Genomic DNA, 23,833 nt, shown 5'->3' with positions numbered 1-23,833 from the left:
CCCTGAATTGGCTTGTCCCTCCCATCGTTGATGAGCATGGTACTGACTTTCCCCCGGAAAGTCGGTGGGTAAGTGGTTAGATGCAGACAATTCTTGGAAGTTAAACAAGGCTGCTAACTACTGTGAAACCTAACTTCTCCTTTTCCGTGATTCTCATCTTTAAGGATCAGTGGAGCCAGTCAGGGAAGCGCTCACTGTTTAAGGAAGACATAGAGGGCTTGAAAAGTCGTCAAAATTGTACTATAGTGTTTAAGAATCACTTGCAGAACTGGCGAAATATGCAGATTCTTAGGCCTCACACCAGTCCTGATTTTGATGCAGACAGTCCTGAAAACTAGTTATTTAACTAGCTACTGAAGGTTTACCTTGTCAGGAGAAGCGGTTGGCGCACCTTGCCCATAACAAAGATGCCGCCTCATCGACGTCGTACTGCCCCCGCTCCTATGCGTGGGCCGTACTTCCGCCCTTCCTTGCGTCACATGACCACAAACCTGCCTCAACTACGGCTCCTGGGAGGGGCCAGTCCCGGAAGTTCTCGCGTCTTTCCCCGCCCGCTGCGGGCCTCTCTGGCCCGTGATTTGCCAGGGCGCCTCCGTGCGCTCGGCCAACGACCTCTGACAGCGCCCACCCGAGCGCCCCGGGAGCCGGCGGGCGGCGGTCCTCGCCAGGGACCTTCAGCGGGCCCAGGGGTGAGTACTGACGTCTTCCCGACCCGGGACCCGCGGCCCGAGCCGGCTGTCGGGCCTAGCGCCGCGGCCCTGACCCTCCGTCGATGGAGGGACCCGCTGCGGCCCCGGCCCGTTCGTGGTGTAGTCCTGGCCGGAGGCCCGACCCCAGAGCCTCTCGTCTTCAACCTGGGCTTTCCTCCTCCTTAGGGCGTCCTGAGAGCTTCAGGCGCGGTTTGGCTGGTAGTCTTCTCTTATCCTTCTCAGCCAGGGTCCTGGTACCTCTTAGTATGACCTTGAACCCGATGCCTGCCGTTTTTAAAAGTAGTTTTTGGTTTGTTTTGTCTTTACTTTGTGGAAAAGAACGTGTTCGAAAAGAAAGGCCTTGTTGGAAGCCCAGGTACCTTGGCGAGGCCCCTGGTCGGGCGATGTGTAAGCATCCTTGCTCGCAGGTGTGGATGCCCGGAGATGCTCCTAGATTTCATTCCAGGAGCTGGGAAATGGGGAAAGCTCGGATTCCCGTTCCGACAAGCCTCTGACCTTCGTCAGCAGGAGGAGTTCCGCTTATATGGTATTTAGAAGAAAACCCTCGGGTGCGTTCTACAACTTTAGAGCAAGGGGCATTCTCGAGGGAGGAGGATGCTTTCAAAAGTGGTGGCGTCTTTTAGTTGCAGAAGATAAAAGCTTTAGGGCTCTTGTTCCCAAATATAGAACCAGTTGTTTACAGGCCTCTCACCCCACTGAGAGACTTTAACTGAAGGATTTTACATGTTTTCTCTCCCTAAATGAAGAACATTTGTTTCAGTGTCTGAGATCCCAAAGGAAAAACCCTTAGGAAGATAGATTCAGAAACAATTAGAGCGATTTAGATGTACCTAGTAGTCTCTTGCCCTGTAATTAAATTGTGCGTGGGACCTGCTATCTATTTGGTTTCAAGCACTCGTGAGTTGGTTTTGCTGAGTTTTTCCAAAAGGAAATTGTGTTTTCTATCCCTTCCTGTCTGATAGGGCTGCCTTATTTTATGATTACAAAGTTTAGCTGTTACTGTCCTCCCTTCTTGTGTTGAAACTTGTTTTCTGTGGATTGATAACCTTATTTTAAAATTCGTTAATTTGTATTTTTCCAAGTTTTCAGTGATTTTTCTTTAAAAATTAAAATTAATCCTGGGTTACTACACTGTGATTTTCTAATACACCCATTCTTTAAGTATAGTTGCTTGAAAAGAGAACTGAAACAGGGTGACTGTGTAAAAGCCTTGAACTAGGTCCACATAAGCAACAAACAACCCAACATTTTTTTTTGGTAATTGGAGAATAAACCACAGTCAATTTGACCCAGGTTGTTTCTGTGACTTCCTGGGCTACTTCTTTGCATCCCAGTGTTCTAATATAGAAAATAAGAAAGTCAGGCTTGAATCATTGTGTCCCCAAATTGGGACACTTTCCATGAGTGGGATGTGACTTGACTTTAGGTAGTTTGCAGATGAGGGTTTTTGTAAGAGTTATGTTTTTGTTACGTGTCTTTATATATGTACATTAAGTCCATGGTTTAAAAAAGTAATGTAAGGGTATTCCCTAGTGGTCCAGTGGTTAGGACTCAGCACTTTCAAAGCCAGGGTCTTGGGTTCAATCCCTGGTTGCGGAATTAAGATCCCTCAAGCTGCATGGCCAAAAAATAAATAAATAAATAAAAGAAAATAGTAATGTAAAATTTCCTTTTAAAATACACTTAAGATTTTTAAAAATTGAGTTAAAGAAAAGATTGAGTATAGCTGAGTGTAAACGTACTGTGTGAGTATGGAAAAAAAAAAGCAGGAAGTTGGTAAGTTACTGATGGTTGGGAACCACCGGGCTTAGAAAGTAGAGATATAAGATCATCTATGATTCTGAGAGAGATTTTTGTCTCCTTAGTTATATCACAGAGACGCATGTACTTGTTGCCTAGTAGATTGTAAGTGACAAAATTGGAGTTAATATCTTAACTCCAAATGAGAAATTTATTTTCTTTATTGCCAAAAGATATTAACAAAAATGTCACAGTCTAATGAGGGAGAAAAAAATTAGATTTTGATCTGTTTTACCTAAGCAGAAAAGCCAGTAATTGGAACAGTACAATGTTAAATCTTAGTAGAAAAGTTCCATCTACTTTGTAAGTAGATCAGATTGACTACAGGAGAATTTGACTTTTTCCAGAAGTTATCTTTTCATTGTCCACCTTTGTGATCTAAGTCTGTGATACTTTGCAAACTCAGGGAGTCTTAGAAGATGTTGCTGTAAAATGAAATGTTGAGACCTGTGGGATGTACTAGTGGAAAGTTAATAAGGGTGAAATGTAGTAAATGGAATGCGGAGAATAGCACATTTCAGGGAGATAATGTTTTTCTAGCAGTTGCGTCCCTTGTTTATTATTATAAAGTTTCAGTTTATAATGTCCCAAGGCTATACTCCTTTTGAGGTATCTCTTTTCAGTGTTAGTTTTAACTATAAGCTTTTACTGTGCTTCAGATATATACGCACAAGTATAAGAAGAGTATCTCATTTAGAATGATGCACAGAAATTGATGAGAGATTGCCTATGGGGACCTAGGTGGTTATAGGATAGGATCTGGTGGGACACTTTATTTTCTTTGTGTGTTCTTTTCTTTTCTTTTCTTTCTTTCTTTTTTTTTAACATCTTTATTGAAGTATAATTGCTTTACAATGTTGTGTTAGTTTCTGCTGTATAAGAAAGTGAATCAGCTATACGTATACATATGTCCCCATGTCCCCTCCCTCTTGCATCTTCCTCCCACCCTCCCTATCCCACCCCTCTAGGTGGTCACAAAGCATGGAGCTGATCTCCCTGTGCTATGCGGCTGCTTCCCACTAGCTATTTATTTTACATATGATAGTGTATATATGTCCATGCCACTCTCTCACCTCGTCCCAGCTTACCCTTCCCCCTCCCCGTGCCCTCAAGTCCATTCTCTACGTCTGCATCTTTATTCCTGTCCTGGCCCTAGATTCTTTAGAACCATTTTTCTTTTTTAGATTCCATATACATGTGTTAGCATATGGTATTTGTTTTTCTTTTTCTGACTTCACTCTGTATGACAGACTCTAGGTCCATCCACCTCACTACGAATAACTCAACTTCATTTCTTTTTATGGCTGAGTAATATTCCATTGTTTATATGTGCCACATCTTCTTTATCCATTCATCTGTCGATGGACACTTAGGCTGCTTCCATGTCCTGGCTATTGTAAATAGTGCTGCAATGAACATTGTGGTACATGACTCTTTTTGAATTATGGTTTTCTCAGGGTATATGCCCAGTAGTGGGATTACTGGGTCATATGGTAGTTCTATTTTTAGTTTTTTAAGGAACCTCCATACTGTTCTCCATAATGGCTGTATCAGTTTACATTCCCACCAACAGTGCAAGAGGGTTCCCTTTTCTCCACACCCTCTCCAGCATTTATTGTTTCTAGATTTTTTGATGGTGGCCATTCTGACTGGTGTGAGGTGATACCTCATTGTAGTTTTGATTTGCATTTCTCTAATGATTAGTGATGTTGAGCATCCTTTCATATGTTTGTTGGCAATCTGTATATCTTCTTTGGAGAAATGTCTATTTAGGTCTTCTTCCCATTTTTGGATTGGGTTGTTTGTTTTTTTGATACTGAGCTGCATGAGCTGCTTGTAAATTTTCGAGATTAATCCTTTGTCGGTTGCTTCATTTGCAAATATTTTCTCCCACTATGAGGGTTGTCTTTTCATCTTGTTTATGGTTTCCTTTGCTGTGCAAAAGCTTTTAAGTTTCATTAGGTCCCATTTGTTTATTTTTGTTTTTATTTCCATTTCTCTAGGAGGTGGGTCAAAAAGGATCTTGCTGTGATTGATGTCATAGAGTGTTCTGCCTATGTTTTCCTGTAAGAGTTTTATAGTGTCTGGCCCTACACCTCTGTGTGTTCTTGTGTACTTTGTACCATGTGCGTGTGTTACTGGTTCAAATTAAATACCAAATTAAAGTTGGGAATGAAATGAAACAAATATGAAATTAAATACTGAATGAAAATAGCTGGATGAAAATTTAGCCAATGCATTTGCTCCTCCTTAATTTGTGTGTATATATATACACTTATATATACACTTATTTATATACATAAGTATTAAGATTCTTTAAACATAAGTATTTTTCATCAGGTTTGTTTTCCTTTGTTTCAAGTCAGAAGCAATGATTATCTTTTATCTTGCATTAACTAGTGAATGGCTGTAGGGTTCTGTCTCTAGGCCTAAAATTGGTGGTAAGCTTTTTCATTTTTTCTTTATTTATTTTACTGTTTTTTTTTTAAGGTAAGGTTGTGCGTCTTTAGTGGCTTTCATTATTTGGAGTATTTCCAGCAGTGAATCCCTGATGGGAGTACATCTAGTTTTTCAGTTAGCTCCTGTTTTTTCTCCCCCAGGGACAAAAGTGGCTCTAAATCCAGCACATGCATATTGAAGCAAGTTAAAGGATTTAATATGAAGCACAGAAACAGATAATGCCAAAAAGCAAGCAATAGTTGGTACACTTTTGTGAGTAAAAATTTTCTTCTGGCTCTATTTTCTTAGTCTTTAAACTATTTGCATGCAAATTCTTAAAATTCACACATTTTGGTAAAGAATAAAGGGTGCAAGTTAGCAGTCATAAGTAACCATTTGTCAGGGCTTAGCCCCTTAGCAACCTCTAAGAACTCTCCAAAGCATGTCAGTAAGGTAGAGTTTAAAATGTGTGATATATCTCTGACATGGAGTTTAAGAAATGTCCCAGCTATGGCTTACATTTATACTGTCTTTAATTTTTTATTGACCTGGATTTATATATAATATCTTCTGCTGAAAATGTAGTGTAATTTGGTTTTCAAAGTTGTTTCCTTTTAAAGAAACCATTACTTATACATCAAATATTAGGTTACTTCAAATACATTTTTCTGCCCTTTACATTATTTTCATATTTTTTTCATTTGTACCTAGGCTGAAAAAGAAAAGGATCTTTTCCCCCTTTAGAATATAATAATTAGAGGAGTTTTATGGCAAAATGTTTTCTTCTAATCTGACTTCACATTTGTATATATATTTGAGTAGCTTTTCTTTATCCCGTTTGCAAAATCATAATACAGTGACTATGCTTAAAACAGTCTTTATATTTTTTTGAGGTATAGAATAACTCTTCTTAGGAGAGATTTGAAAATTGATTTTGGTTGAAATCCAAAAATAATTTTAAGTAGATATTTACTTTTATTGATAGTTTTCTTATGAAATGAATTGTTGAAATACTGATTTTTATTCTTTCTTTTTTACAGCTGGAAAAGCAGTTTCCGTGTTGTTATGTACACCTCCAAAAAAATTCAGATCTGTAGGGGAATTGTTGTGTAAAGTAAAATGAACTACAGGGAGGCAGTATTTTAATAGCTATTATAAACGTGTATTTACTGTATTAAAAATGAGTAAAAGAACAAGCAATGACAGATCACTAGGAAGGTCAGTGACATTTTATTCAGTTGAGCTGGCATTATAGGTTTGAGACATAGTTGCTTTAAAGCTGATTACCCATAGGCTAATCATGTTCTTTTACACTTCTGTCAGCATTTTGTATCTTGGGGCAACTTCCTTTCTGCTGCATTTCCCTGGAGCATGGACCCTTCTCTGATTTAGGTTTCTCAGTGCATTTGTTCTGTCTTTCCGTTTAAAGGCATGCCATGTTTTTTAAAAATATACATGTAAATATGATACTGAATACAAATTAATAGTGTGAAACTTTCACACTATAGTCCCTCAAAATGAATGCAAACATTAAGGATTTTATTAGTATATATTCTGTATTTGGTATTCATTTCATCTCAGTCATCAGATATACATTCAGTAAGTTTTAATTTTTATTTTGTGAAATTCAGGAGGTTGCTTCTTTTTTAGTAAATTTAGAATTAACATTATTTACCTTATGAAGCTGATTTTCGTCATTAAAAGGTTTTATTTTTTCCATGCATGACACGAATTTCTAATTTCATTTTTATAAAGTTCTAGCAGCTTCCCTTCATATAATTCATTAGGAAATTTCTATTTAAGTTTTATTTTAGGCATATTTTGAGTTATGTAAGCAGCATGCATATCTATTTATGCAGAGAGGAAGAGAGTGTATGTGTGTGCACATTCGTCTTGTGGTTATACAATAATTTAAAAAATTTGCTCCTAAGCAATATCCTCAAGGTGCAGTTTCAACTAAGTGAGAAGGTATTATGTTGAGGAAAACATTTTCTTCAATCTTTTATTTTTCCTTTATATGTATTCAGTACTCACAAATGAGATGTCTGCTTTGCTCTTTCTAAAAGGTGTTCTAACTTCACTACATAAAAAAGACTGACATTTTAACACTCAGTCATCCCTGTCTTTAAATTTTTTGCCCGCAGGGTGAGTGGGGCAGCATTTCCTTCTCCCAGTGCTGCTGAGATGGCGGAAATTAGTCGAATTCAATATGAAATGGAATACACCGAAGGTATTAGTCAGCGAATGAGGGTCCCGGAAAAATTAAAGGTAGCACCACCAAATGCTGACCTGGAACAAGGATTCCAAGAAGGAGTTTCAAATGCTAGTGTGATTATGCAGGTTCCAGAGAGAATTGTTGTAGCAGGTATTTTATATTTGTTTATAAAGTTGCCTGATAAATGTATTTTATATATTTTTATGAAAACTTTTGGGATTTTTCAAAATATTACTTAGAAAAGGGGTTGGGAAATGCAACTTTACATTTTCTTCAAAAAGTTTACAAATTGCAATAGTCTGAAATTTCAAATAGTATTTTTTAATAATTCAACTAATTATTGAGATATAATTTACATACATAAAATAGTGTAATTTTAAAGTGTACAGCCTGATGAGTTTTGACAAATGTATACTCCTACGTAACCTCTCCCGCAGTCCAGATATAGAACATATTCATTACCCGCCAAAAGGTTTCTCATTCAGTTCCTACCCCTCAATTCCAGGCAACCATTATCTCCTTTTCATAACCAGAGATCACATTTGTCTTTCCCAGAGTTTCGTATGAATGGACTGATACACTATGTACTCTTGGGTCTGGCTTCTTTTGCTTAGTGGAATGTTTTTGAGATTCTTCCATATTGTTGCTATATCATTTGTTCATACCATTTTATTTCTAATATTCCAGTGTGTGGATAAACCACAATTTGTTTATACATTCACCTGTTGGTGGACATTTGGGTTGTTTCCTTTTTGGTGCTATTAGGAATAAAGCTGCTATGAAGACATGTGTTTTCATATCTCTTAGGAGTGGAATTGCTAGATCATATTATAAGTTATGACATTTAACTTTATGAAAAGCTGTCAAGCTCTTTTTGAAATTGGTTGTACCCTGTTATATTCCCATCAGTGACATATGAGAGTATCATTTTCACCACATCCTTGCCAACACTTTGTATTGTTAGTCTTTTTAATTTTAGCTATTGCTAGTGGGTGTGTAATGGCAAATACATTTTAATAAAACCTATGTCTTTTAAAAATCTCCCTCCTTTCCTTTTTTTTTTTTTTCCCCCTACACTTAGGAAATAATGAAGACATTGCATTTTCAAGACCAGCAGATCTTGACCTTATACAGTCAACTCCCTTCAAACCTCTGGCACTAAAAACACCACCTCGTGTACTTACACTAAGTGAAAGACCACTAGATTTTCTGGATTTAGAAAAACCTGCTCCATCCCCTCAAAATGAAGAAGTAAGTGCTAGAGTTTTAACATCATCTGTATTTGAAATAATAGAGACAGAAGCAAAAGTTAAAGAGGAGTTAAGAGGCTATAAATCACATCATTGGTAATATGTAATGGAATCCTTTTGCATGGAATGTTGATTACTATAAATTCCAGTTATAAATACCCCAAATAAGATACTATGCTGTTAGGTTTTTTAAATTTAAATATTATATTTCAGGAAAATGACAATTTTGTGGAAATCATTAACATTCATGTGGTCTTGAAGGATGAGCTTTTATGGCTGGGAGTTACACTTTAAGCAATACAGAAAAATTTGGGAAGTTTAGCATGGGAAAAAATTAATGCATCACTTTGTTATAAAAGCAGTCTGGCAAATGGCAAAGAAAGCTCTTTTTTCCCCTTGATACTACCTATTCTCCCTGCTTGCTGAAAAGTTTCTACTGAGTTAGTTACCGTATCATATAATGTTAATGGCCTTGTTGACCTAAATATGATAGTATATGGACTAATAAGGTGTTAGTCGCAAAGTTCAAATCTTGCCTTTGCTTTTTTTTTTTTTTTTTTCTTTTACAAATTTAATCAGTTATACATATACATATGTTCCCATATCCCCTCCCTTTTGCGTCTCCCTCCCACCCTCCCTATCCCACCCCTCCAGGCGGTCACAAAGAACCGAGCTGATCTCCCTGTGCTATGCGGCTGCTTCCCACTAGCTATCTACCTTACGTTTGGTAGTGTATATATGTCCATGCCGCTCTTTCACTTTGTCACAGCTTACCCTTCCCCCTCCCCATATCCTCAAGTCCATGCTCTAGTAGGTCTGTGTCTTTATTCCTGTCTTACCCCTATGTTCTTGATGACATTTTTTTCTTAAATTCCATATATATGTGTCAGCATACAGTATTTGTCTTTCTCTTTCTGACTTACTTCACTCTGTATGACAGACTCTAGGTCCATCCACCTCATTACAAATAGCTCAATTTCATTTCTTTTTATGGCTGAGTAATATTCCATTGTATATATGTGCCACATCTTCTTTATCCATTCATCCGATGATGGACACTTAGGTTGTTTCCATCTCCGGGCTATTGTAAATAAGGCTGCTATGAACATTTTGGTACATGTCTCTTTTTGAATTATGGTTTTCTCAGGGTATATGCCCAGTAGTGGGATTGCTGGGTCATATGGTAGTTCTATTTGTAGTTTTTTAAGGAACCTCCATACCGTTCTCCATAGTGGCTGTACCAATTCACATTCCCACCAGCAGTGCAAGAGTGTTCCCTTTTTTCCACACCCTCTCCAGCATTTATTGTTTCTAGATTTTTTGATGATGGCCATTCTGACTGGTGTGAGATGATATCTCATTGTAGTTTTGATTTGCATTTCTCTAATGAGTAAAGATGTTGAGCATCCTTTCATGTGTTTGTTGGCTGTCTGTATATCTTCTGTGGAGAAATGTCTATTTAGGTCTTCTGCCCATTTTTGGATTGGGTTGTTTGTTTTTTTGCTATTGAACTGCATGAGCTGCTTATAAATTTTGGAGATTAATCCTTTGTCACTTGCTTCATTTGCAAATATTTTCTCCCATTCTGAGGGTCGTCTTTTCGTCTTGTTTATGGTTTCCTTTGCTGTGCAAAAGCTTTGAAGTTTCATTAGGTCCCATGTGTTTATTTTTGTCTTTATTTCCATTTCTCTAGGAGGTGGGTCAAAAAGGATCTTGCTGTGATTTATGTCATAGAGTGTTCTGCCTATGTTTTCCTCTAGGAGTTTGATAGTGTCTGGCCTTACATTTAGGTCTTTAATCCATTTTGAGCTAATTTTTGTGTATGGTGTTAGGGAGTGATCTAATCTCATACTTTTACATGTCCCTGTCCAGTTTTCCCAGCACCACTTATTGAAGAGACTGTCCTTTCTCCACTGTACATTCCTGCCTCCTTTATCAAAGATAAGGTGACCATATGTCCGTGGGTTTATCTCTGGGCTTTCTATCCTGTTCCATTGATCTATCTTTCTGTTTTTGTGCCAGTACCATACTGTCTTGATTACTGTAGCTGCCTTTGCTATTGATTCAGGGCCCATCTTGTAAGACTCCTTCTCTGTCGTTTCTGTAGTTACAACTTTTTCATGATAACTTCTAAATTCCTGTGTTGTCATGATGCTAGTATAAAACAGTGTGCAAAGATATGTTTTTATTGATAAGGGAACTGCCCTTGTCTTTCATTTTTCATATAATCCTTTCCTAAGAGGGTAAATCACCCATATAACCTACGGGAGTGCAGTTTCCTAGTACTAGGTATGGCCTTTTCTTAGGTTGGAAGTTTCAGCTGAGGTGACTCAGATACTACACTCCTAGGTGCCAGTTTAGACATTCTAGGTATTTACTCGGTGAAAAGTACTAAATTTGAATGTTCACACAATCAGAAGCCACTAAGGGACTTGCAGAATTGTACTGATATTTATTTAACAGACATTTTTTGAGCTTTTGTGTAAGACACTGTGCAGTGAGACATGGTTCCTTCATAGTGGTCTGAGTGAGGGAAAGACCATTACGGCTGTGAATAATATTGTCTTGGAATGAGGATTCTGCCAGGAGAGAAACCCTTCCTTTGATATTCTTCAGGTTTTGTTTGTCTTCTGATCTTTATGCTCCCACCATTTTAGACACTTGTGCCTACTTGGTGTGAATAACCAACTGAAAACAAGATGAGTACTGTCTCTCAGTAGACCTAGGTTTTAAGCCCATGTGGGGTTTACTCCTGCTGTAATTGATATTTAGTCAAATGTGGTAAATGTCCAAAGTGTATAGCACTGGAGTGAAAAGCTGAGGCTGAGAATTAACCTAATTTTGAAGGCCTACTTTGCTACTTATTAACCACATAACTTTGGGCAAGTTATTTAACAATTCCAAGGCTCATCTCTAAAATAATGATAAGAATAATGCCAACTGCATACGATTATTGAGAGAATTAAATGTAATAATATGTGTAGTATGTTTAGCACATGTTCTAATTGATGTGAAAAGCTCAATAGGTACAAATATCATTGTTGTGAAAGCATCCTTGTGGCTGAAGATTTGGAGGCATCTTAAGTGTCTATCAAAAGATGAATGGATAAAGAAGATGTGACGTGCGCACACACACACACACACACACACACACACACACAATGGAATACTACTCAGCCATAAAAAAGAATCAAATTTTGCCATTTGCAACAACATGGATGGACTTGGAGGGTATTATGCTAAGTGAAGTAAGTCTGAGAATCTAAAAAATACAACTAGTGAGTATAACAAAAAAGAAACAGACTCACAGCTATAGAGAACTTAGTGGTTACCAGTGGGGAGGGGCAATAGAGGGGTAAGGGTTTAAGAGGTGCAAACTGTTATGTATAAAATAAGCTACAGGGATGTACTGTACAACACAGGGACTATAGCCAGTATTTTATAAAAACTATAAATGGAGTATGACCTTTAAAAATTGTGAATCACTATATTGTACACCTTTAATTTATGTAATATTGTATATCAACTATACTTCAATTAAAAAAAAAAAAAAAAAAAACCTTTGGCAGGAGCCAAATCCTGAGATGCAGGAGAGGAGTTTCCGATATTAGTACTAGTTGCCTATTAAGAGGAAAGCAAAGGTGATGATGTGTGCTTCAGTCCATAGAAGGGTCAGGTGACCCTTAAGAGGCAATCAACTAGTGAGCAGAGGAGAAAAGGGAAGGAACCAGAGTTCTGGTAGCTTCTACAAAATGGATTGAAATGGAAGGGTAGTAAGGCCCTGAGTGCTGATAGCATTGATGATTCATTTAGATGCTACTTAGAATATATCTAGTAAGATTCCCTAAATCATTTATTCTGTAATAATCATTTTACAGCATATGCCAAGGTTTCTCAACCTCAGCACTATGACATTTTAGACTAGATAGTTCTTTGTTGTGGTGAGGGCTGTCCTTTTGCACTGTAAAATATTTAACAGCATTCTTGAGCTCTATGTACGAGATGCCAATAGCATCCTTCAAGTCATGAAAATCAAAAATGTCTCAAATAACCAAGAGGTGGAAACACCCAAATGCCCTGCAACTGATGAATGGATGAGCAAAATGTGGGATATCCATACAGTGGAGTATTATTCAGCTGTAATAAGGAATGAAGTACTTATACATGCTCCAACATGGATGAACCTTGAAAACATGTTAAGTCAAAGAAGCCAGACAGAAGAGGCCATATATTGTATGATTCTGCTTACATGAAATATCCAGAATAGTAGTTGCCAGGGGTTTAGGGGAGAGAGTAATTGGGACTGACTGCTTAATCATGGGGTTTCCTTTTGGGGGGATGAAAATGTTCTGAAACTAGATAGTGGGGATGGTTGCACAACATTGTGAATGTTCTGGGTACCACTGAATTGTATACTGTATATACTTTAAAATGGTTAGAATGGTGAGTTTTGTGTTGTGTTTATTTTATCACAATAAAAGATGATCTGCATACATTGCCAAATGTCCCCTGGAGGGAAAAAATCACACCCAGTTGAGAACCACTGGCCTGCGGCAAGAAAGAAGAATACCTGAAGGTGACTTATGAGGAACACTATACAATTTTTGTTTAAAAGCCTGACTGATACAAGGAATAAATTTGCAGAAAATAACGTACTGACTTCTTAAACCGGCTTCAAGTATCCAAGTGAACCTATGAAGAGGCCTTAAAACAAGAAGCAGGTAATCCCCCTAGCTCAGAGAGGATTTATAGAATCTGGAGGTAGAGGAAACTGATGAACCTTTCAGTATGCCTAATCTCTGCTAATATTCAGAAAGACGGTTGCTTGGTGATTCTACCTACAGGGAACTAATAAAGCAGCTGTGCAATAAACCATCTGATCTGGGTGTGAACTGCAAAATACACAAATCGTGACAGCTCTCAGTGTTCTTAGACTAGGTTAGGCAGTGTGAATGAGGAGACAGAGGCTGTGATACTGACACTACCTCCAGATGGGAGCCAGTGGGAGAAGATCTTCCAGAGCACAAAAAGGAAGAGCTGTAAAGAGAAAGAGTTGGAGACTATGAGGACTTGACACAGCCCTGAAGCAGTGTGACCCAGTAAAAAATTTGGACTCCAGCAGTATATCCCATCACTCAAGCAGTGGTTTTCTTTGAAAAAATCAGTTACAATAAATGGCCAAGAGCTTTGTGAGAAGACCACTGAAGTGGGAAGAGAAAACAAATTGAACTAAAGACAGATTAGAAGAGCTTTTGCCTGAATTGGCAACTTCTACTTCAAAGAAGAGAAGGATGAGAAAGCCATTCATTTTTGCAATAAATCTGGAACAGCAGTGAACCCCAAATGTCCCAAGAATTGGGAAGATTGGGAAGGAGCACATCAATGGGTCTGTATAAACCCTGACCTGGTTTTAAAAAGAACAAAGGCAATGAATGTTTTCAGAAAAGGAAGTGTATCCAGGCCATGCAAGCCTTACACGGGATGCCAAATACTACAGCAACCATGTACCAAGTGTCTAGCTCAAGGGCTAGGAGGAAATATATCCAGCTAGAACTGACTGCTTTAAAGAATACACTTGGAAAGCAGCTGCTCTAGAAGCTGTCATTAAGGACAACACAAAGGCCATGGGTGTCTAACAGAGGGCTCTAGATCTGTAATCCAACAATCTGTAAGGACGTAGCAGGTGGTTATCAGTGCCGGGTTATGGTCCAGTTCAATTGCCATGACAACCTGGAGGATGTGAAGTGAAAGAACATAGTTGACCTGAAGTGTAATGAGTGACTCAGCCATATGGCACATCATAAAACAAATGTGGAATTGGGAGATTGGGATTGACATATATACACTACTATGTATAAAATAAATAACTAATGAGAACCTACCTTATAGCACAGGGAACTCTACTCAGTGCTTTGTGGTGACCTAAATGGGAAGGAAATCCAAAAGAGAGGGGATATATGTATACATATGGCTGATTCACTTTGCTGTACAACAGAAAGTGACACAACATTGTAAAGCAACAGTACTCCAATAAAAATTAAAAAACAGAAAAGAAATGTGGAAGGACTCCCGGACACTCAGAAGGACTTAAAAGGGTCCTGGCAGTAGCTCTGAAAATTGAGAAGCTGATGAATGTGGGTCGGATCACAATTTGGTGATGGTTTGTTTAGCTCCCTTTCCTTTCCCCTCCTGTGGAAAGAGGAGCTGGGGCTGTGATGAGTAGAATGGAGCAATAAGGGAGAGAAGAGGAAAAAGAACAGCTTAACTAATTGTATGTATGTATGCACGTTCATCCATGGAAGATTCAGAGATGTGCACTCACATCCTTTGTGCAGTTACTGTTTCATGGCCCTATCGCACGGGCATTGTATTCACTGCTGACACGTGTATTCCATGTTTCCTTCCCATTGGGTTCATTATTTTTCCAGGTAGTTTATTATTTTAAATTTTGGACAGTGAATATGTTTTGGGGGGTAAGAATGTTCACCCCGATTGTTTGGCCCACATTTTTAACTCTGCTTTACCTCTTCCAATAAAAGTCCCACAGCAATTCACAGATGAATGTCTCTGAACTATTATTTTTAAAAAGGGGATCAGTATCTGTTAATTTGCTGAATAATTCTATTCAATAGTTATATTTTTTTATTTCTTAACTGAAAAATGCAACTAACTTACATACTATTTGAGGATAACTCTCCATTTTTCACTGAGATTATACCAAATGGTAAAATGGAGGATTTCCCTTTCTCTCTCTGGACAGAATTAAAAGAAATCCTTTTCTTAAAAAAGTAACATTGTTTAAAAAATACTAAAAAGAATAAAAAACTGCCTAAATAAAAGGCATAACACAAACATTTCAGAAATCAGTTTTCAATCTTAGTTTTTGCTACAGATTTTCTGGGGGTTTAGTAATCACAGTGGTTATGAAGAACTAAGCTATGGTAGGATCTATGTGCTTGTAATACTTACTGGTTGTTTTAATATAATTACAGTTTTTTATTTTGTATGTGTTGAGAAGTAAAACAAGTGTCTTGTTAAAAAAGGGAGTGCAGGGGAATCAGTATATATATCCGAAAAAAAACAAAAACACCAATTCGAAAAAGATACATGCACCCCAGTGTTCATAGCAGCATTATTTACAGTTGCCAAGATACAGAAGCAACCTAAGTGTCATCAGTAGACGAATGGATAAAGAAGACATGCCATATATATATATATATATATATATATATATATATATATATATATATATATATAGACACACACACACACATACATACACATACTGGAATATCACTCAGCCATAAAAAAGAATGAAATTCTGCTGTTTGCAGCAACATGGATGGACTTGAAGGGCACTATGCTAAGTGAAATAAGCCAGACAAAGACAAATACTATATGGTATCACTTATGTGGAATCTAAAAATATAATAAACTAGTGAATATAACAAAAAATAAGTAGACTCACAGATACAGAGAACAAACTAGGGGTACCAGTTTGTGGGAGGGATATGAGGATGGGAGAGTGAGAGGTACAAACTATTGGGTGTAAGATAAGCTACAAGGATGTATTGTACAACATGGGGAATATAGACAATATTTTGTAGTAACTGTAAATGGAGTGTAACTTTTAAAAATTATATAAAAAAATAAAAACAGGGACCAGTATAGGGGAGAATACTGAGGCATCTTAACAGATTCTTGAAGGAGAGACAAGCTCTAGATAAATCTAGAGAACCAGTAAACAAAGACCTCGAGGACACTGCTTTGTCCGGCATTCTGTGAACGATCGAAAGTAACTCTAGAGTATAAGCACATTAGAGGAGAATTTTATGCCTATAATTAGACACAGAAGACCCTGTGACCTAACTTCCAGGAAGTTACCTGAAGCTTGGAAACTGTATTTCTCAGCCTAAGGAGTGCATGTAAGTTTTATAATGGGTAATCAATGCAGGATGGTTCTGAATGACATTTCAAAACCTTGAATTGTCAATTGGATCTCAATAATGTTGGGAACAAACGTAATTAATTTAAAAAAATCATTGAATTAAAAAAACAACCATCATGATTGTGAACTAAAGGGGAAAGTATTTAAAGATCACTGTGTTCCTTATCACCTCAGACAGTATCAAAGTTCTTTGTTATTACAGTATACAAGCTGGTCATATGAAGGCATAACAAATATATGCTTTTGTCTTATGTTGTCTTTTTCCCCAATATGTTAGTAATACTGAGCTTAACGTTCCTGTTAAGATATAATTTAAATCAGGTCTCAAATGGCGAAAATAATGGTAGACCTAGGATCCTCTACTTTGTCAGGTCATGTTGGAGTCATAGACTAATTTGTCTTGTCCTGTCTCTTCCTGTCTGCTGAATATTAGTTCTTACCACATAGCAAGAGGAACAGTTCTAATATAGTAGGAAATTCATCTTGATCCCTACAACGTGGAAGAACTGTTCTCTAGAAAAAGCAAGCACAACTGTGCAGTAGGTAGGAGGGCAAGCATCAGTGGGATTTTCACAAAGCACCCCAGCACTGCTCACTATTAGTGAAGTGTGTTTGACTGTGGAGGTGTTAGTTTTGATATATAAATGCCTTCAAGTAATTTTGATTTTTGGTTTAACTGTAAAGAACTCTTGCAGTAGGCTCTGAACCAACTCCTTTTCTGTTTTTAGATGTTTTTTTTCTTTTGTTTGGTTGGGTAAATGGTTTATAACCATAACCAAATCTGAACCAGTCTCTGAAATTGTGTGCTGCATAGTAGTTTTAAGTTTTGCTGGCATGAAGTACAGGATTTTTTCTGCTTTGATGGTGCTTATAACCTGATAATCTATTCCCAAGTCTTTGAGCATTAATAGATACTGGGTGTGCATTTTTGAAAGTCTTAATTATCAAGTCCATTGGTTCACACACCAGTTGTCCTTTACAGTAAAGTTCAAATTTTTCTTTAACTATTAAGTTGCCATGGGTGTTTGTAGTAAAAAAAAGAAAAAAAAATTCTAAAAAAGCAGTGAAGTTAATGATTACCATTGTTCTAGTTCTCTATTGCCCCTTAATAAGCCACCCTAAACTTAGTGGCTTGAAACAAAAATAATTTTGCTCATGGATTCTGCGGGTGAGGTATTTGCGTCAGGAATAATGGGGAAAGCTTATTTCTGTTGTATATTATCTGGGCCTAGGCTAGGAAGTATCAAAGGCTCTGGATGACTCACACAGCTTGAGGCTGCAGTCATCTAAAGGTTTACTCACTCACATGTCACTTGATATTACCTGTTGTGTGGACCTCAGCCAGGATTATTGGCTGGTGCACCTACACATGGCCTTTTGTGTGGCTGCTTGGGCTTCCTCACGTCATGGTGTCATTGTTCCAATCTCGAACAGCTCCCCTGGGGAAGGGGAAAAAGGCAGAAGCCTTATTGTTCATGACCTAACCTCAGAAGTCACGTTGTGTCATCTCTGCAGCAGTCACTAGAGTACCCAATTTCAAGGGAAGGGAACATAGATTCTATTCCTTAATGGAAAGAGGTCAGTGATAACATTTTGTAAGAAGAGCGTTTGAGATGGAAGATTGTGGCTACTTCTAGAATGCTAAAACCTTTAAGCTAGTAAAACTTTTTTTAAGTCTAGTTTTCAGATATCCAACCAAATCTGAATTTGTTTTAACCCCAGAAGCCAGGAACACTTATTTGAGTACAAATATATTCCATGTCCTATAGTGTTTGTGCCTTTAAAAACTATTGTAAATTGTTCTTAAATACTGTAAGTATATTGTATAAATTATGATAAATAAAAATATTAATAATTGTACCAAGTAAGATTGATACTTGAAACTAGAAGTAACTTTTTTTGTAAAGAAGATAAGCATTCCTAAGTTTATCTGCATTATAATAAGTAGGGTGTTCTTTTTTTTTTTTTTTTTTTTTTTTTGCGGTATGCGGGCCTCTCACTGTCGTGGCCTCCCCCGTTGCGGAGCACAGGCTCCGGACGCGCAGGCTCCGGACGCGCAGGCTCAGCGGCCATGGCTCACGGGCCCAGCCGCTCCGCGGCATATGGGATCCTCCCAGACCGGGGCACGAACCCGTATCCCCTGCATCGGCAGGCGGACTCTCAACCACTTGCGCCACCAGGGAGGCCCCTTTTTTTTTTTTTTTAACATGTCTACGTATAATACACATAGCTGGTAGCAGTTCTTGGCTAAGTTCTTTGTAAATTTTGTGGCTAGTCTTTGATAAAGGTCCTTTTGATGCTAAGCAGTTACTAGGCTATTAAGAATATTCTCTATTCCTTTCCCTTTCTTTGTGCCTAACAGATCCGTGCAGTTGGCAGGCTAAAAAGAGAGCGCTCTATGAGTGAAAATGCTGTTCGCCAAAATGGACAGCTGGTCAGGACTGACTCCATGTGAGTAGAACCACTAAGCATTGTATCTCCTTCATTAAGTTTTCTCCATATACTGTCTGTCCCATCCTTTTCTAAATAATTTACTTCCTTTTTTAAACTCTCAAATATTAAAAAAGAGGAGGAAGTGTATGTTTTATGCCTAAGAACCGGGAGAAAAAAAATAATTCTAATAGTGTTTGAAATCTGCTATACATTTACATCAACTTTATATTTTTGCAGTACTCTTTATAGCCTTAAAGTCTGACCATTTTGTTCGTGAGAATTTTTCAATACTGTTATCCTCTTCTGTGTGTATGATAGTCTTCTATAAATATGATTTGCTTATTTTGGAAATCTATAAAGTATACTTAAGAAAAATTGATAAAAGTAAGTGCTCAGTTCTATGTAGCCTTCAAAAATGCTTATCTAGCATGTAGGTTGTGGGGGGGGGATATAAAACACTTTATTAAAGAGGCATCTTTATTTTCAAGTTACTCAGTTTGTCATAAGATTGTCACAGGATTAGCCCTTTCCAGCTCTGCTCATGAGCCATGGTAAACAACGTAGTGTAAGCAAGTCGAATTTTTTTACTTTCCAAGATTAATTTTTAGCTTTCTGCCTACTGAGTCGTTGAATTCTTGGAGCCCTTTCATTTTCCAAAAATTTAAATACATTGACAGACTATTTGTGTAAACCTTTCTTGCTCATTTGGTTACGTTATACCCTGATCTTAAAGCTACCCCACTATAAGATGTTTTAAATTGGGCAAGTGCTTTTTGTTGTTTTATTAAAATTAATGGGTTTTTAAAAATAAAATATCCCTTTAAAAACTGGTCAGAATTTTAAATCTCAAAGCCATTGATGATTTAGATTGTTAATGTAAATTAATGTTTCTTCCTCATTAAATTTTCAGTCAGTTTTCATAAGCTCATTCACCATGAACCATATCTGATATCAAGCATCATGTTAGCTTTTCAAACTGACTTTTTTTTTTGGCCACACGGCACATGGGATTTTAGTTCTCTGAGCAGGGATCGAACCTGCACTCCCTGCTTTGGAAGTGTGGAGTCTTAACCACTGGACCACCAGGAAAGTCCATATTAGTTTCTCTGGGAACGGCCAAAGAATCAGATGATACGTCTCTCACAGAGCTTGCAAATCTAGCTAAAAGTAAAACATTTAAATTTACTTACAAAATAACTAGAGCACAGTGCAATTATACTATTTCTGTTAAACCATATCAAGTTCTAATTCAGACTTGACTAAAGAGTATAAGGATGCAGACGGGATTTTGAAGCGGGTAGAGTCTCTCTTTTTTTGTGTTAGGTGCAAAGGAGAACTATAACGGTTCTCATTTCTTGGGGAATCTTTAAATGTCTCCTAAAGTAGTTAGAGTTATTCTGAAGGGTTATATAGGAAGATAGTAAGTTTAAAAGAATATATGTCTCCTTCAGGGAAGGCCTATCTGAAAGGTTCAGCCATTATTAATATGAAGTTTTTATGATAACTGTATGTTTCCCTGAAGGTACCTGGCTTACAGTGATGTCAGCCAGTCCATGGAATCCATTTTTCTAGAATATATTCAATTATGTTACACAAATGGTGAAAAGACTATATAATTTATGGTGAAGTTAGCTTCTTGATATTTAGTACCCTCTCAGAATGATTAAACATACACCTGAGGGCTTTTGTTATTTTCTGTTTGTAATATTTTCTAAGGCACCAAAAGTTTCTAATGAATTTTCCTGTTATATAAAGATATGGCTTATTGTTTAGGTCCGTAATTACTTTGAAACTTCCCATTAGTGAAATAAAAACAGGACTGTTTTACTATAGCATCATTTTTGGGTTTTTCTCCCACAAAGTATATATTATTGATAGCTGAGTTCAGTTGAAGAGAAAGGAAACAGCTCTATTATATATAAAAACCAGCCTAGTGAAGTATGATTTACAGTAAATGATTAGTTCATAGATATTTTTGCAGTTACCTGTAATGTAAGTCCTCATAACAGAAAAGGTTACCAAAGTTAACTAATATTTGAATCCTTTTTTTCTTTAAGTTGCCTTAATGGCATTTTAAAATAAAACAGAATCTCATGTTTTAATTTTTGATAGTAAAAATAACATGAATATTTAACTACAATTTTTGCAATGAAATGCTTACATTACTCAACCATACTTTTTGTTTTGGTAGTTATTTATGTTACCGTTACATGGTAACATACTTAACCATCTTTTTGTTAATAATGTAACCTTGCCCTTTCTTCTCCTAACATTATTAATTATATAATTGTATTCATCTTTAAGAACCTACATTGAGTGAACTTTAGAATTTTTATATAATGAGCTCATTATGTATTTAATGTTGGCAGTGTGGTAAGGAAGAAGCTATTAATATAACACGGTTGTATTTTACCTCTACCAGAGCAATTATTAGACTCTCCCTGTCTTTACCTACTTTAGCCTTTTCTTTGTAATGTGAGATTATTTATGTGTCATTGTGCATGAACCATTGCCTGCCTCCACTTTATTTATTCCTTGGCTTTAAGAATAGAAGTCTATATGGGTATAAGAGCAGAAACACTGGCCTTTGTTGTCTTATTTACTTTCAAGAGACAATAGGATTATTGTCAGCTATTGACACAGAAACGATTGACCAGTAGAATCGTATTTAGCTTTCTGTTTGTGTTATAAAAGCTGAATATGTAAAAAGAAGCATAATTATTATTTAAGGTGGCACAGATCAGATTCTGCCCCAAGAAATAAAATTTCAAGGTTCCAGGCACCGATTTCTGCACCGGAGTACACGTAAGATTTTATCTGCTCTGCTTTTCACAAATAGGAGTTGTTTTAATTTTGCAGGCTTTTTGTTATACTAATATTTCACCAGGTAATTGGCATGTAATGCCCTAATTCTCTTACTGTTTGGCTTTTTAGTACCTCTGTTTCAGGATTTCTCAAGCTGTCATCATACACTTTGTTAAGAAAAAAAATAAATAGACCAAGGAAGTTATGTATGATTTTGGGTATAAGGGTGAAAGTAAAATGGAATAATTTACCCCAAGCATCCTTTTACATTTCCTTCATTTTGCTTTGGTTGGCATATTAGTCCTCTATAGATTCAGTTGAACGAGGTTCAGTGATCCCAATCTTTTTGAAAATTTTAGCATACTATCTTTTCTTGTTCATTTTCACCCAGAAGGACAAAGAGTCTGAGTGTAGTTTGTCATTAAGTTTTTTCTTTAATTCCATAGATTACAGTTATGCTTTGGAAGAGTATTTTGAGGTCACTAGACCCACTCTTTCTGTACGTGTGCTAGAACTAGGTGTGGGAATGACTGGCCTCCTAAGGGGAGGGGGCACTTTGGCGTGCAGTACAAGATTCAACAGCTAATGTAGTTCTTAAGTATCAGAAGCCACTCTGGCAACCAATGACTTTTCTCCTGTTCTTATTCTCTTGTTATGCTTCTAAGAACTAGTCAGTTACCTTAGTGGCAACAAATTAAGGCTTTCTCTCTATTTAAAATTTCAAAAGAAATGATACAGAATTTGTGTTTCAGTGAGAATTTTTTCTCCCCCTTTTTACTGTTTTACCTTTACTGTATTTTTGGAAGAGGCTGGACCCTCACTAAAGAGATTATTCTCACAGTTTGAGAAACACTGTTCCTATGACAACCCACACAGTAAGAGGTGTTTGACTTTGGACTTACCTTGTAATAATGACATAGTTATGCCAAGTAAATCTTTTCAATTTGAGTTCTGACATTGGCTAGTGTTATTTACTCAGCAGTTGTGTAGTAAGATTTCCTGTAAGCATGAGAGAGAGCTATTACTAATGAAATAGCATGGTAAATGTAAGTGCTTTCTTCAAAATTTCCTTATCTTTTATGAAAGAAAGGTAAAACAGATTTTGCTGTTTTGTAACATTACTAGGACCAATTTATCATCAACATGCATTTTTATTAAATTACTAATATTATACCATCTGCTTAAATAATCTCAGTGCCTTCGCAGTATGTTTACTTTTTAATTTTTCACAATAGTTCATGTGTCAAAACAAACAAAAAAACCCCCAAAAAGTCAGTCCACTTTGGTTGGGTGGATGAGTGGACAGAGATGAAACTCAACTCTGAACTGTTTCCTGTCACAGTTGATGCCAGTGCTGGACATCCCAGCTAGCGTCAGACCAGTTGCTAAAATGGGGCTTATTCTTTTTCGATCTTAAATTTTTTTTTGAATGTTTGAATTTTATTTTATTTATTTTTTTATACTGCAGGTTCTTATTAGTCATCCATTTTATACACATCAGTGTATACGCGTCAATCCCAATCTCCCAATTCATCACACCACCACCACCACCCCTGCCGCTTTCCCCGCGTGGTGTCCATACGTTTGTTCTCTACATCTGTGTCTCAATTTCTGCCCTGCAAACCGGTTCATCTGTACCATTTTTCTAGGTTCCACATATATGCGTTAATATGCGATATTTGTTTTTCTCTTTCTGACTTACTTCACTCTGTATGACAGTCTCTAGATCCATCCACGTCTCAACAAATGACCCAGTTTCGTTCCTTTTTATGGCTGAGTTTAAATTTTTTTTATTTGTAAAGAGACTTGCAAGACTGCTTAAAGCTTGAAGAAGAAAGAATTGCTAGACTGTTTCTTCTAATAAGGGTGAACTATGGTCATCTTATGATTTAATCATTCAGTTCATCTGTAGATAGAAATAAATATTAACAATCAAGGGCATTTAATCTATACATACACTGCCCAAAGTGTTGTATAAAATGCTTCCTACTCTGTTTTTGCTGTTTATGAAAGATTACCATATAAATTAATGAAAAGTCAGATTTCTTACTAATCTTTGAAACTAATTTCTTTTCAGAAACAACCTGAAGTCCAAATATGTTTTTGATATTAGTCTTTGATGAAATATCTTTACTAGTATTGATGAAGACTTAATTTAACTTTTATCCTTCTCCGTAAACATGTTTTCTTATTAAGTTACAATTATGGACCATGTAGGACTTTTTTCCATTTA

The 23,833-nt window shown here is 36.9% G+C and overlaps 1 protein-coding gene across 11 annotated transcripts in view; it reads left to right on the top strand.

Annotated features, from left to right (window-relative positions):
• The first annotated feature begins 531 nt into the window (after positions 1-531).
• The window catches only part of MFF (mitochondrial fission factor), a 41,251-nt gene continuing 17,949 nt past the window's right edge, over positions 532-23,833 (top strand). For 5 of the 11 annotated variants that reach the window (XM_060106052.1, XM_060106051.1, XM_060106053.1 and 2 more), the window contains exons 1-7: positions 532-689; positions 5,111-5,222; positions 5,990-6,167; positions 7,094-7,314; positions 8,246-8,415; positions 18,725-18,813; positions 21,526-21,600. In XM_060106052.1, coding sequence (XP_059962035.1) covers positions 6,130-6,167; positions 7,094-7,314; positions 8,246-8,415; positions 18,725-18,813; positions 21,526-21,600 — 593 coding nt within the window. In that variant the 5' untranslated portion in view covers positions 532-689; positions 5,111-5,222; positions 5,990-6,129. The remainder of the gene's footprint in view (positions 690-5,110; positions 5,223-5,989; positions 6,168-7,093; positions 7,315-8,245; positions 8,416-18,724; positions 18,814-21,525; positions 21,601-23,833) is intronic. The other 6 variants (XM_060106060.1, XM_060106059.1, XM_060106058.1 and 3 more) reach the window with 3 other exon arrangements.

The sequence above is a fragment of the Mesoplodon densirostris genome, chromosome 8 (assembly GCF_025265405.1).
Source record: "Mesoplodon densirostris isolate mMesDen1 chromosome 8, mMesDen1 primary haplotype, whole genome shotgun sequence".
NCBI classification, from domain to species: Eukaryota; Metazoa; Chordata; class Mammalia; order Artiodactyla; family Ziphiidae; genus Mesoplodon; species Mesoplodon densirostris.
Note: the sequence above shows the minus strand (reverse complement) of the source record. Positions and strands in the feature narration are given on the sequence as shown.